General features: G+C 44.3%; 1 protein-coding gene across 1 annotated transcript in view; it reads right to left on the bottom strand.

Moving 5' to 3' along the window:
- grin2bb (glutamate receptor, ionotropic, N-methyl D-aspartate 2B, genome duplicate b) overlaps positions 1-15,000 on the bottom strand; it is a 330,977-nt gene that overhangs the window by 14,568 nt on the left and 301,409 nt on the right. Inside the window, exon 16 of the mRNA XM_063199452.1 lies at positions 11,792-12,030. Within this exon, the coding sequence (XP_063055522.1) occupies positions 11,792-12,030 (239 nt within the window). The remainder of the gene's footprint in view (positions 1-11,791; positions 12,031-15,000) is intronic.

The raw sequence follows: 15,000 nt of genomic DNA, 5'->3' as shown, positions 1-15,000 counted from the left end.
TGTGACTTCGATTAATTTAAGATTCAGAACTATTTGTAGACCTAGGCCTACTACATTTACCGACTATCTGATTTTCTGCCAATGACGAAGTTGTCCCTTTATCGCCCTTCATAAAAGCATTGTTTCATAACTCCTCGATTGAAACATAAACAGAATGGCATGCGTGCTAGCCAGAACTTTCACTCAAAGGCAACGCTGGTCTAAAACGGCTTCAGGACATTAACTAAATAATAAAAATGACGGATATTCAAGAGCCTAAATATTTTCAGGCAATGCAACTTACAACTTGACAAACATTGCCAGAAACGGCTAACCTCTCTCATTTCGATATGGTTCACCCATTATTATTATTTTTATTTCAGACAACTTTACCGCGCTCCCAGAGCCAACATATCTAGCCGATGGGGCTACATATAGAGTGGCTCCCTTTACCGTCGCTGGCTTTTTTCAACAAAGTTTTGCGAAATCTGGTCGTCTTCCTGTTTTAGGCTTCAGTGCCTTTGTCGCCTGCCTGGGCTTTCTGCTTCAAGACGGCTTTCCTTTCCATCGTGCATGTGAGGCCCAACGTGAATATTATTTAACACTGCGCCTTTGTATTACAATCGGTGCATTAATCAGAGCAAAACGAGTGACTGACAGCTCTGCACGCGTCTTTTAAAAAAGAAAAGTGCTTATGGTGACCATAGCGCTGAACACTAAATCAGACGCACGTCAGTGAGAGATATCTGCAGCTTTTTAACAGTGCAATGAGAGGGGCAGAGAGAGAAAGTGGACAGCAAAATGGACTCTATCCTGAAAGTTGGAGAATGAATGTCGAGTGAAAGAGAGTGTATTCACTGTTTACTCTCAATTTACCGCAATTGCGCATGTGTTGTTCCCGGTGTGGGTCGCGACCCACACATTGAGAAAGAAGATGACAAATTTAAAAAAATAGCCGATGACGGATTTTTTTCGACCCTGTCCGTCAAAATGACGGACTGTGAAAAAGTCTAGCGCAACCTCTGATACACGCTAGCACGCACACACGCACACCCACACACACAAATGCACACACACACACGCACACACACACACGCACACACACACAGGGTAGCCCTCACATACACAGACCCAATTACCCAAAATCGGGGCTTCTAATTAAAAGCAACAGTGGAGGCTAAAAAGGCTCCTTGTTATATCTCCCACCGCTGCTGACTACATAGTCTTTAATGGGCCCACGCCCACCGCTACATAGAGAATTACACCATCATCATCATCATCATCATCGTTGTCATCGGTATCATCAACAACATCGTCATCATCATCATCAACAACATCGTCATCATCATCATCATCATCCCACCGCTAAATAGAGAATTACAGCTATCATCATCATCATCATCATCACACACACACACACACACACACACACACACACACACACACACACACACACACACACACACACACACACACACACACACACACACACACACGCACACACACACACACACACACCCCTTGATATCTTTGTGGGGCCCTTACTATCTTTGTGGGGCCCTTCCATTCATTTTAACTTCATATTAACAATATTTAGCAAAATGCTAAACTGTGCCCAAACCAACACAATCCCTAACCTGTCAGTGGGGAAATGTTTTTACACTTTTACTTTCACCAGTAACAACAAAACTACCCCAGCAAAAGGGGTCAAAACATGTGGGGTCCAGGATTTGGGCTCCACATGGAGCGAGGGCCCCTATTATGTGGGTGTGCTCCAATAGCAGCGGCCTCCTGAAGGTAGGTTGGTGTAGTACACACACACACACAGCACGCGCATGGGTGAGCGATTAGGGCGTCAGACTTGCATCCCAGAGGTTGCCGGTTCGACTCCCGACCCGCCAGGTTGGTGGGGGGAGTAATCTACCAGTGCTCTCCCCCATCCTCCTCCATGACTGAGGTACCCTGAGCATGGTACCGTCCCACCGCACTGCTCCCCATGGGGCGCCACTGAGGGCTGCCCCCTTGCACGGGTGAGGCATAAATGCAATTTCGTTGTGTGCAGTGTGCAGTGTTCACTTGTGTGCTGTGGAGTGCTGTGTCACAATGACAAATGGGAGTTGGAGTTTCCCAATGGGCTTTCACTTCACTTCACTTTCACACACACGCGCACGCACACGCATGTACGCACACACGCACGCACGCAAGCACGCACGCACGCACGCACGCACGCACGCACGCACGCATGCATACACACACACCCAAACGTGCACAAAAAATGGTGGTGACAAAAAATGTTCCTTTTACAACATCCACCTCATGTCTGGCCACATCACGTGTTTCCGCCTTGCAATAATCCCAAGTGTAACACAGGGGATTAAGGCACAGTGCAAGCCTCATGCCTCGTTCAGACCAAGAGCGAACTACGCTGCCTGGTAGGTGGTAGTGGAGGTAGCAGAAGAAGTTTCGCCTTGAATTCGCTGTATTCGCTCTGGACGCGGCATTGACATTTTTGGTTTAGCTAATCACATAACGGCTCTGGCTTGACAGCCTGGGACATTCGTTGATATGAACATTCCAATTGGTTTTCGCCAAACTGCGTCACATGACCATAAGATTAGCTGTCTTTTTATCGTTAAAATTGTAATGTAAATGTAAGGAGGAGACATTCCATGCAACATGGACAAAGACACATCGAGGGCAGCCATGAGCAGTGTAACACCCATGTGATGATAATCTAATGTAGCCTGGTCCTGACCATCCCATAATACTACCATTTCACTTCGTATTCATGGTCTGGAGGTTGTTTGATCTGACGCAATTGCAGGAAGCAGGAAGGAAATTTTCGGAAAAATCAGGATAAGTTGTTGAACAAACATGTCTGACATCTATCTTTGGCGATGTAGGACCGTTTAACAGACATGTCGGACAGAGCATCCTACCATAGGATAAAATTACAATGCAGGACTGTTTGTCAGAACACGGGCCAAATCCTACCGCTCAATATTGCTCCACAGAAAACAGTTATCAGACGTAGTGCGGAATAAAGTCTCTTGGCGGAAGTACGTAGGATGGTGCGCGAGGCTAAATTTAATGCCAATGTCATGATAATTATAGTCTAGATCAGGGGTTCCCAAACTTTACCATGGCAAGCCCCCCCCCATATGCTGGCATATTCCAGCCAAGGCCCCCGTTTAATGGGTTGTGCCACAATATTTTTGTGCATACGATTTCACAACCATAGCCTAGGTCCGTTAGTCAGTACAATGTTCAGAGATGCAATATAATGCTGATCCTAACTAATGGGAATATTGTTAAGCTTATTTTTTTGGTTTGTTTTGGTATACATTCGTTATTTAATTCATTGAAAGATTTAATTTGTTATGCTATGCACTTCCTGCCAACCTGCCACGGCCCACCTAGCACCTCCTTACAGCCCCCACTTTGAAAACCACTGGTCTAGATCAATACCTGACTGAAGCTTAACTTGACAAACCTTGACAAACACAAAGCACCATTATTAGTATACTGTAGGTAATGTTAACCCCTTACAGGTAAAACAAACAGACTGGCAATGGCCGAGTCATAGTGCATTACTAAAGGCACTGTATTATGTCAAAGTGAAGCAGTGCTATGGTAATTAACCTTTCAATGACAATTACAGCGTGCCTCAGATGGTGTGGCGCACATCATGGGGAAACGGAATGTTAACATTACCCACATTACCTACAAGGAATGTTATCAGAGTTGCATGTCACTCAATTCAATCACTGCCCTTTTGTCATAAAGGACCATGGACTTGAAGTGGCTGTATTGCCGAGCTTATTATTTAGTTCTGCCCACTATTCTGAACTACAACATGAGAATTCCCCACTTATTTCCACAAGAGACCGTATGAAACGTGAAGTACCTACTTCATCACTTAATCACAAAGTACCGATACTCACTCATACACTTAAATCAGTGTGTGCATTTCCCCATGCACCCACACAGACACTTAAATTAGTATGCTATTTCCTCCAAGTGCCCACATAGACACTTAAATCAGTATGTGTGTGTTCCTCCAAATCAGTATGTGTGTATTCCTCCATGTATGCACACATACATTTAAATTAGTATGCGGATTCCCCCAAGTACCCACAAAGACACTTAATTACCCACAAAGACACTTAAATCAGTATGTGTGCATTCCTCAGGGGTGCCCCAGCGAATAAGGATGATGTGGTTAAATAGAAAAAAAAACCCTGTGGAAAAGTAGGGGTTGCTTGATGAGTCAGTCCGTCTTTTTTCAAACTAATGTCTTTTATTTCCTTCTGCTTTTCTTTTCCTTTTAGCTTATTTTTAGCCGTTAATGGCTTTGTAACACAGTCTAGAATTTAGACAGGCAAAGAAGTAAGTGGAGGAGAGAGAGAGAGAGAGATGGGGTAGGGTATGGAAATACGCCAGACTATTATTTTTCATTGATTCAAGTTTTTTAGACACCACTCACAAATCATTTCCTTGATGTTATCAAAGTGCATTTAGAGCACAGTTTTAATATGTCCAGCATCGTCTTTGTAACTCTCTTTTAACCCAATTTTGCTTTGTCTTTGATGGTCATTTTCAGCTGTGTTTATACATAGATAGATAAATAGATAGATAGATAGATAAATAGATAGATAGATAGATAGATAGATAGATAGATAGATGGATAGATAGATAGAGAGATAGATAGATAGAGAGGGGGGGAAGGGGGGGGGGGGGTGCTGTCAGGGTAAGGTAAGATGAAAAGAAAGGAAGCACTCATTTAAGTGACTCTCTTCTCTCTAACACTGGCAGACACCACCATTTCATCTTTACCGCCAAGACACACTAATCTAATCTATCATAAAACTTTTACTCAAAGAAATATGTGTATTGTTGCCATCTAAGTGGGTTTTTGTGCATTTCAGGACTAAAGCTCAACCAGCTGCATTGGGTCTGGATATTGATAACTAGACTACAAGCGAAATACACCCCTCAGTCAGTCTGCGCTCACACTAGGTAACCTGAGACACTAGCCAACCTGACCGACCAGCCTACATACTTTCGTCTTCCTCTCCATCTCCATCACACACTTAAGTTTATAAGAAAACTTTTACTCAAAGAAATGTATTTGTTGTTGAGATCTACAGTAGGCCTATGTCACATAAGTGGCCTGTAAGTGGCCTTTTGTGCATTTCAGGGCTAAAACTCAGGCAGGTGCATTTGGCCTGATCTGGATTCACACAGTAAAATTACATTCAGATAAAGTATTTGCATCGCTGGAGAGATAAATCACTCTAACATACAGTCAAAACTCTGCCACAATTCTGAGCGTTCGGGAAACGGAAAGTTGGTTTGCGGTGTAAACCAGGGCTTTGAACCGATATCTTTTTCCGATCGGTTCGTTCCAAACAGAAACGGAATTATAAAGTTTCTGTTTATGAGTTCCACCAATAAATTGACGTTCCCAAACCGGTTAGAACAAAAAAATACTGTTCCCAGAACGGTTAATTTCGTTCCTGTCAGCTGATTACTTCCCATATCTGACGTTAATTAACCAAGAAAGACGGAAGTGCAAATGGGTCAGCCTACATTCCAAACTGTTTATTCAAGCGGATGAAAAGAATATCCTCCAGAATTTTGTCATTCAGGGACAACCTAAGCGGAGAAGGAATAAACCTCAAATATGAAAATGCGCGCTCCACGCTGACTTGGGTCACGGGGAGCACTATGACGGACTTTGCCAGTTATATATGCATATCTGCATTTGAAGCAGCCATGGATGCACATTAACGAAGAACATTCTCGTGCACTTTAAACGCGTCAGGGGCGAAGCGAACTGAGCGACCAGAGCGAATTTTAACTATTAAAGTCAAGCTAATCTTATGTCCCAGGCTGTCCAGCCAGAGCTGTTATGTGATCAGCTAAATCAAACATGTCAATGTCACGTCCAGAGCGAATACAGCAAATTCAAGGCGAAACTTCTTCTGCTATCTCCAGAACCAGGCAGCGTCCAGTAGGAAGCTCTTGGTGTGGACAAGGCATCAGACTGCTCTGACACTTGACAACCTGACACACTAGCAGACACATCATAGCAGACACATCACACCCTCTCTACACACTTTATCATAAAACTTCTGCTCAAAAAAAATGCTTGTTGTTGCCATCCGACTGGCTTTTGTGCATTTCAGGACTAAAACCTCAACCAGCTACATTGGGTCTTGATATACTAACTACAGTAAAAACAGTCAGGGAGAAAAAGATAGGAGCCCAACTCCTTACTCGGTCTACTCTCACACCTGGCAACCTGAGACACGCACACACGCAGGCATGCAGGCACGCACACTCAAACACACACACACGCACAAACGCGCAGACACACACACGCACACACACACACACACACACACTCACACACACACACACACACACACACACACACACACACACACACACACACACACACACACACACACACACACACACACACACACACACACACTCTCTCTCTCTCTCTCTCTCTCTCTCTCTCTCTCTCTCTCTCTCTCTCTCTCATCTCTCTCTCTCTCTCTCTCATCTCTCTCTCTCTCTCTCATCTCTCTCATCTCTCTCTCTCTCTCTCTCTCTCTCTCTCTCTCTCTCTCTCTCTCTCTCTCTCATCTCTCTCTCACACTTGACAACCTGAGACACTGGCAGACACCAGCTCAGCTCTTTCATCTTCGTCTCCAGCCCTTTGAAGTGCACTGGGGCCCTGAGTCTAGGGCTCGCTAAATCTTTAATGGGGCTTTTTCTTTCTTTTTTTCTTTTTTCTTTTTCAAAATGGAAATCGATGATCCTCCTGGCCCAGGTACTGTATTTAAATGGTTTGCGTTGTCATCAGGATCGCACCTTCAAATAATTTTAAAGGTGTTTTTCATGACTAACATTTAGTTCAAATGTTAAATATGACATTAAATAATTATGAAATTATTATAAAGCCCTAATGAATACACTGTAATATTTGTCATCAAGATTGTACCGTCGAAGAATTTCAAGTTCAAAGCTACTTCTGATGACTACACTTTATTGCAATACTAAACATGAAATTAATATAAAACATACTATCACATAATTGATATGCTGCATTATTTGTTGAATTAAGACTACTTATTAATGCATTAATGTAGCTATTTTTGGTCATTTTATTCTGACACATTTGTTGTAGCCTCAGCACAGCTGTTGCTAATGACGTGTGTCTTCATCTCGCCTCTGGACTTTCCTGGAAGTTTAAAGATTACGAGATGCCTAAAAACCCTTCTTCTGTTACCGTCACAAATTCAGCTGACACTAATCCAAACTGAGGCCAGACACCAGGCACACACGCAGATTCTCCCTCTCTCTCTCTCTCTCTCTCTCTCTCTCTCTCTCTCTCTCTCTCTCTCTCTCTCTCTCTCTCTCTCTCTCCCCCCCACACACAAACAGACTCACAAATACACACACACACACACACACACACACACACACACACACACACACACACACACACACACACACACACACACACACACACACACACACACACACACACACACACACACACACACACACACACACACAGACGGTAAGAGGTGGTTTGCCTTGTTGTCTTGTCATCGCGTGGGAGGTTGCGTAACAATGCTGTGGTGGTGTTTTAATTCATTAATTAATCAACTTCAACACAGGGTTCGATGAGGCCATTATCCACACTTGCTTTTTAAAACTATTACTCCCAGAACGTTCTCGGACAGTCTTGCTTGTTCATGCACAACATGTTTTCACTTCCTGTCCACCGAGGAATTCAAATGACTGACAAGGTCAGGGAGAAGCAGAAGGATGACTGACAGATTTTCTTAGACTTGACACACTCTGTGGCTTTCTCTCTCAGTGGTACTACATAAAGACTTAGGGCAGATTCAAATTGTTCACTCATTTCCTATACTACAGTATATAGGATGGGATGCACTGAAGCAGACAATGCAGCTGATCTGTGATATTAATTCAGAGAACTCTGACAGAGATGAGTTGAGTCCCTGTGTGCAGTTAAATAAAAATGTCATCTGTGTTGCTCTGGCTTTGTCTTTTCTCTTTAGTTTTATGTCATGTAATTCACTACCCAAGGAATGTGTGAGCATTTTATAAAGTCCTGTACGTTTTGAGAAAGAAAAATGTCTGCACATATTCCTGCACAAAAAAAAATATATACAGTATATTTTAATGGTCAAGCTTTCAGTCTAAAAGGAGAACAAAAATGATATTTTTCTTTCACAGTTTTCATTTTTGTTTGACACCTTTTAATCACGAGTGCGGTGTAATTCGTTTTAGTAAATTCTTGGGAGTTTCAATTTTTTTTCTTCTTCTTTTTTTAAATTGATTTGTTTGGGGCTTTTTGAGGCTTCATTTGACCGGAAAGTGAAGGGCTGACAGTAAAGTAGCAGAGAGAGAGAGAGAGGTTGGGGTAGGGTTAGAAAGCTGGACCCCCATCTGGTTCTCCCATGGAAACGTAGACCCATGTATTATGTTCAGGTGCATTAGTGTTGGAACTCAGTTTCAACATACAGCTTTGGCTTGACAGTACTGACAACGTGTCAATCTTGTTTGGGATGTGTGGGTCCTGTCTGACTGTCAATGGCATTGAGCTTGAATGCAGTGGTAGATGTTTGGTACCCTAGAGATGGGATCTGATGTGGGTGGGACAACTCTTCTTCCCTTCACTTCAGGTGCTCTGTGTGTGTGTGTGTGTGTGTGTGTGTGTGTGTGTGTGTGTGTGTGTGTGTGTGTGTGTGTGTGCGTGTGTGTGTGTGTGTGTGTGTGTGTGTGTTTGCGTGCATGCATCTGTGTATGTTAGTGTCTTCTAGAACATATTCCCATGAAGGTAGAATTACTTGCAACATTAGAAGATGTGCTCAGCTGCGAGAGTGAACAGTGGTGTGTGTGTGCGTGTGTGTGTGTGTGTGTGTGTGTGTGTGTGTGTGTGTGTGTGTGTGTGTGTGTGTGTGTGTGTGTGTGTGTGTGTGTGTGTGTGTGTGTTTGCATGCATGCGTTTGTGTATGTTAGTGTCTTCTAGAATAGATTCAGAGAACTGATTTGGGAGTGAACAGTGGTGTGTGTCTGTGTGTGTGTGTGTGTGTGTGTGTGTGTGTGTGTGTGTGTGTGTGTGTGTGTGTGTGTGTGTGTGTGTGTGTGTCGTTGTGTGGGTGGGTCGGTGTATGATAGCGTCTTCCAGAACAGACCCATGAAGCAGGAGAAGCGCAGCTGGCAGTAGAACGTGAGCGTGGACAGCAGTAGTGTATGAGTACACATAGAGTATCTGTGTGCAGTGATGGGCAAAATGGACTCATTAGTGACAAACCAGTGCCACATATTAGGGCACTCATGGGTAAGCCATTAGGGCGTCAGACTTTTAGCCCAAAGGTTGCCGGTTCGACTCCCGACCCGCCAGGTTGGTGGGGGGAGTAATCAACCAGTGCTCTCCCCCATCCTCTTCTATGACTGAGGTACCCTGAGTATGGTACCGTCAGAGAATCGTATATGAGAGGGAGATAAAGCAGGCGGGTTTCGATTCCTCTTTATTATATATCCAACCTCTTTGGTACCGTCCCGCCCCACTGCTCCCTTGGGGGGCCATTGGGGGCTGTCCCCATCCACGGATGAGACATAAATGCAATTTTGTGGTGTGCTGAGGAGTGCTGTGTCGCAATGACAATGGGAGTTGGAGTCTCCCAGTTGGGGTTTTCAGCTTCACATTTCAAGAATATGTGGCACTAGATTCAGGGTTCCCACTGCTTTTTCATGAACAAATTCAAGCACTTTTAAAGCACCTTCAAGCACCAAATTTTCAGTTTTCCAGCACCTTTAAATAGGTCACGGGAAGGAGGTGTGGGGTCCTCCCCCAGAAAATGTTGTGTTTTTAAGATGCAATTTCCTGCATTACAATCAATTTTAGGGTGTCGAATGACAAATCCCATCTGATATCTCACTCCCTCAGATTTTTTGATGTACCTGAACAATTTATTTCTATTATTTGACTTACTGAGTTTAACTTGACAGAATTTTCAAGCATTTTCAAGCACTTCACCAAACATTCAAGCATTTTCACAACCTTGAAAACACTTAATTGAAATTCAAGCATTTTCAAGGAATTCAAGCACCAGTGGGAACCCTGTAGATGTAACTAATGATTCCCCCCCCCCCATCACTGTGTGTGGTATTTGTGCTTGCCATAAACACGTGTGTAGACGGTAGCAGGTTCGAACCCCACCCTTCAACTCTCTATCTCACTCCACGGCTGAGGTGCCCTTGAGCAAGGCACCTAACCCCCATAACTAATGAATCCATTTTTCCTCCATCACTGTGTTTGTGTGTGATGTGTGCTTGCAATGAAGGTGCGTGTAGAGGGTTGCAGGTTGGAATCCACTCTCTATCTCTTCCACTCTCTATCTCACTCCATGGCTGAGGTGCTGCCCCTGAGCAAGGCACCTTAGCCCCTCATTGCTACAGGGACTTTAATCAATAGCGTGTACTGATAATAACTGTCACTCACTTTGGATAAAAAGCGTCAGCCACGTATAATGTAATGTCAGCCACATATAATGTAATGTAATGTAACGTAATCAGGGCTCTAAACTTTTTTAATCACTAGCCACAATGGGTAGTAGATGTTTGTTCTTACCAGCCAAACATACACTCACTAATGGATTAAAGTGGGTGGTCAGTTGGTCTTCTCTATCAGCCCAACTGAAATTTCACCAGCATTTGGCTGGTTGGCTGGTGTTCATTTAGAGCCCTGAATGCAATGTAATGTAATGTAATGTGTGTGTGTGTGTGTGTGTGTGTGTGTGTGTGTGTGTGTGTGTGTGTGTGTGTGTGTGTGTGTGTGTGTGTGTGTGTGTGTGTGTGTGTTACCCTGTCAATAGAGAATAATAACTATGTAAGTAATAACTATGTAATAACTTTGAGCAGTCATGGCTCAGTGGTTAGAGCACTGGGTTGGCAACCCAAGGGTTCCCGGTTCAATGCCCGACTGGACCACGGCTGAAGTGCCCTTGAGCAAGGCACCTAACCCCCACACTGCTCCCCGGGCGCCGCTCAGCTGGCAGCCCACTGCTACGGACTAGTGTGTGTATTTCAATGTGATTCACTAGTCCAAATGGGATAAATGCAGAGAAAGAATTTCCCCTAGGGGACCAAAATTGGCTCCAATCCAAATGGGCTCTAATTGGCTTCGTTTTCTAATAACTAAGTAAGTCACTTTGGATAAAAAAGCGTCAGCCAAGTGGAATGTAATGTACTGTAATTTAACCCATTTTGTCCTAAGCCCTTTTTGGGTAAAGGTGACCTCTGCCTATTAAATCCTAAATATCTCCCGATAGCTTCCGATGCACATACAAACATGAAATAAGTAGCATTTAAAAGCTAGGACCCTCGTCTTCCATTAGAATGTGTTCATTCAGCTCTAACTTAGCCACATTTTGAATATAACAAGCTCAAATCTCAAAAACCTGAATGCAGCATATATGCGCGGGCAGCCGTGGCCTAGTGGTTAGAGAGTTGGTCTTTCAATCTAGGGGTTTCCAGTTTGAATCCCCCTTGACCTCTCCCTACATCTCCATCCATGCTGAAGTGCCCTTGAGCAAGGCACCTAACCCCACATTGCTCCAGGGACTGTAACCAATACCCTGAAAATAATAGTTGTAAGTCGCTTGGAATAAATGAAAGCGTCAGCTAAGTGCAAAGTAATAATGTGTGTGCAGGACTCAATGGGATAATATAATGTGTGTGTGTGTGTGTGTCTTACCCTGCTGATAGAGAAGGTGGCGCCGGGTTTCCCGGTGCAGGTGCCCATGAAGCAGAAGCGCAGCTGCCAGTAGAAGAGGTGCTCGGCGATGAAGGTGAGAAGGGACAGCACCATGGCCGCCGCCAGCATGTAGAAGACGCCCGCCATGTTGTCCACGTCCAGCTGGGAGCTCATCACCTCGTTCTTCTCGTTGTGGCAGATGCCCGTCAGCCAGAGCGACTCCAGCTCCTCCATCTCACCTGTTGGGGGGATGGGGGGATGGAGAGATGAAGAGATGAAGCGAGAGAGAGAGAGAGAGAGAGAGAGAGAGAGAGGGGGGGGGGGGAGAGAGGGAGAAAGAGAGATTGGAGATCATTTATCGTTATCTACATTCTCATTTATATTCTCATTGAGGCAGCGAGACGGACTCAATCTCCTCCATATCACCTGTTTGGATGGGGGGATGGAGAGATGAAGCGAGAGAGAGAGAGAGAGAGAGGGGAGGGGGGGGGAGAAAGAGAGAGAGGGAGAAAGAGAGATTGGAGATCATTTATTCATACTTATCGTTATCTACATTCTCATTTATATTCTCATTGAGGCAGCGAGACGGACTCAATCTCCTCCATCTCACCTGTTGGGATGGGGGGATGAAGAGATGGAGAGAGAGAGAGAGAGAGAGAGAGAGAGAGAGAGAGAGAGAGAGAGAGAGAGAGAGAGAGAGAGAGAGAGAGAGAGAGAGAGGACAGACAGGGAGAGGGAAGAGAAAGAGAGAGATCAGATATCGTTCATTTATACTTTTGGTTATTATTTAGATTATCTGGATTTTTTCTTGATGTGGCAGATAGATATCCATCAGCCAGGGGGATTCCAATTGCTGTAGGAATGGAGAGATGGAGAAACAGAGGCAGAGACAAGCAGAGAAAGAGAGATATTAGAGATCATTCTTCTTTGTTGTGGCAGATACCTGTTAGCCAGAGGGACTCTAGTTCTCTCCTTCTCATCACCTACTGTATAGGGATGGAGGGATGAGAGAGAGAGAGAGAGAGAGAGAGAGAGAGAGAGAGAGAGAGAGAGAGAGAGAGAGAGAGATATTATATATCACTCATGTATCACATCCCTGTCAGATATGGCCGTCAGCCAAAGAGACTGCAACTCCTCCACCTCACCTTCGGATAGGAAGATGAGGGAATGGAGGTATAAAAAAGAAATGGAAGGATAATAAAGAAAGCCAGTGATGATGGATGGATGGATGGATGGAAGGATGAAGATGGGGGGATGTGCAGTATGTATGAGGATTGGGATGAAAGAGGGGATAGGAGGATGAGAGGGAGAGAGAGAGAGAGAGAGAGAGAGAGAGAGAGAGAGAGAGAGAGAGAGAGAGAGAGAGAGAGAGAGAGAGAGAGAGAGAGAGATGAGGATGGAATAGGAGGATGAGGAAAAGGGAGAAGGGAGACAGAGGAAGATCAGGTGAAGATGGGGGGATGGAGGCAGGGGTGAAAGAGAGAGAGAGAGAGAGAGAGAGAGAGAGAGAGAGAGAGAGAGAGAGAGAGAGAGAGAGAGAGAGAGAGAGAGATTCAATGCTTGTTTATTATAACACATTCACCGGTTCACATTACAGGATACAGCCATAGGCATAGGTCTAAATTCAGCAAATGAAGGGAGGAACCATCTCCCTCGTGTCAGCAGCGCAACGTCCAGACTACCCCTCCCCTCCCCCTTTCATCATCGCATGAACTTAACCCCATCATTACCACATGACTCAGAGCTTACAGCTACGATCAACTGTCCACAAGCCAGAGCGAGAGAGAAAGAGAGAAAGAGAGGGAGAGAAAGAGAGAGAAAGATTAGAGATCGTTATAACCACTTAGCATCAAAACATCATGACAGTCGAAGAAGGAAAGGATAGTGACACAGGGGAAGTTGGATGATGAGGAGTCAAAGACAGAGGCTAAAAGAGCAGGAAACGACGGAGTGGAAAATATGTATTATTATTCGTGCTTAGAAGTTAAAATGTGCAAAGTGCCAGTGGGAAAGGGAAACGGAGGAGGCAGACAATCGTGGGGACAGTGAAAATGAAAGTGGATGTTGGGGGAGAGAGAGAGAGAGAGAGAGAGAGAGAGAGAGAGAGAGAGAGAGAGAGAGAGAGAGAGAGAGAGAGAGAGAGAGAGAGAGAGAGAGAGAGAGAGAGAGAGAGAGAGAGAGAGACGGTTAGCCCAGTAGCAGATGAGGGGGAAAACAGTTGACTGGTTTGAGGAGAAGGTCATGAAGTGAAAAAACAAACAAACAACAACACAGCAACAGACCGCAGTATATCATCCCAACTTGTCAATTTCTGACTACCTTTGACCAGGCTGCAATTAAAGGATAACTGCGGTATTTTCAACATTAAGCCTCATTTCCGAGTTGTCTGCAATGTTCTAGAACTCCCCTCACTGTTTTTTTGATGTTCACTGCTGTCTCGGCTATTTGCCTAATTTTGATTCATCCCATCCTACTTCAGAATGGCAAGTCATCAGCAGTAAACATAAAAAAAAAAACGGTGAGGGGAGTTCTAGAACATTGCAGACAACTTGGAAATGAGGCTTAATGTTGAAAATACCGCAGTTATCCTTTAAGCCCTTGGGGTAAAAATGAACCCCTTGTGGCAGCATAACTTCACTAATGGTTAGGGTTAGGGAAAGGTCTAGGTTTAGGCCACATAGTCAACATGAATTGTGGGAGGTATATACACTGCGTAAAAAAATGCAGTCTGGTCAATGGTAGTCAAAAATTGACGAGTTGGGATGAAACTGTGTTGCAACAGACAATTTAACAACCCTTTACACATACCTCAAACAGAGGTGTCCAAAGTACAAGTAGAAATAACAAAAGTAAACATGGTACAGTTTCCTTCCAACGCACTGATTAACTGCTCAATAGCAATGATCCACCCTGGGCTGATAGGATCAAAATTGGGGTTTCCACTTTTGAGTTTTTCGTTCCAGTAACAACAACGTTTTAACCATGGCCTAATGTTTAAGGAGATGGAATTTAGATCAGAGAGCTGTGGGTTTGAATCCCACCCTTCCTCTCGCTACCTCACTCCATGGCTGAGGTGGCCCTTGAGCAAGGCACCTAACCTAACACTGCTCTGGGACTATAACCAATACTCTGTACTTAAAGCAACTGCAAGTTGCTTTGGATAAGCATCAGCTAAGTGCAATGTAATGCAATACAATGTAATGTAATGT

Source organism: Engraulis encrasicolus, chromosome 1 (genome assembly GCF_034702125.1).
Source record: "Engraulis encrasicolus isolate BLACKSEA-1 chromosome 1, IST_EnEncr_1.0, whole genome shotgun sequence".
NCBI classification, from domain to species: domain Eukaryota; kingdom Metazoa; phylum Chordata; class Actinopteri; order Clupeiformes; family Engraulidae; genus Engraulis; species Engraulis encrasicolus.
Note: the sequence above shows the minus strand (reverse complement) of the source record. Positions and strands in the feature narration are given on the sequence as shown.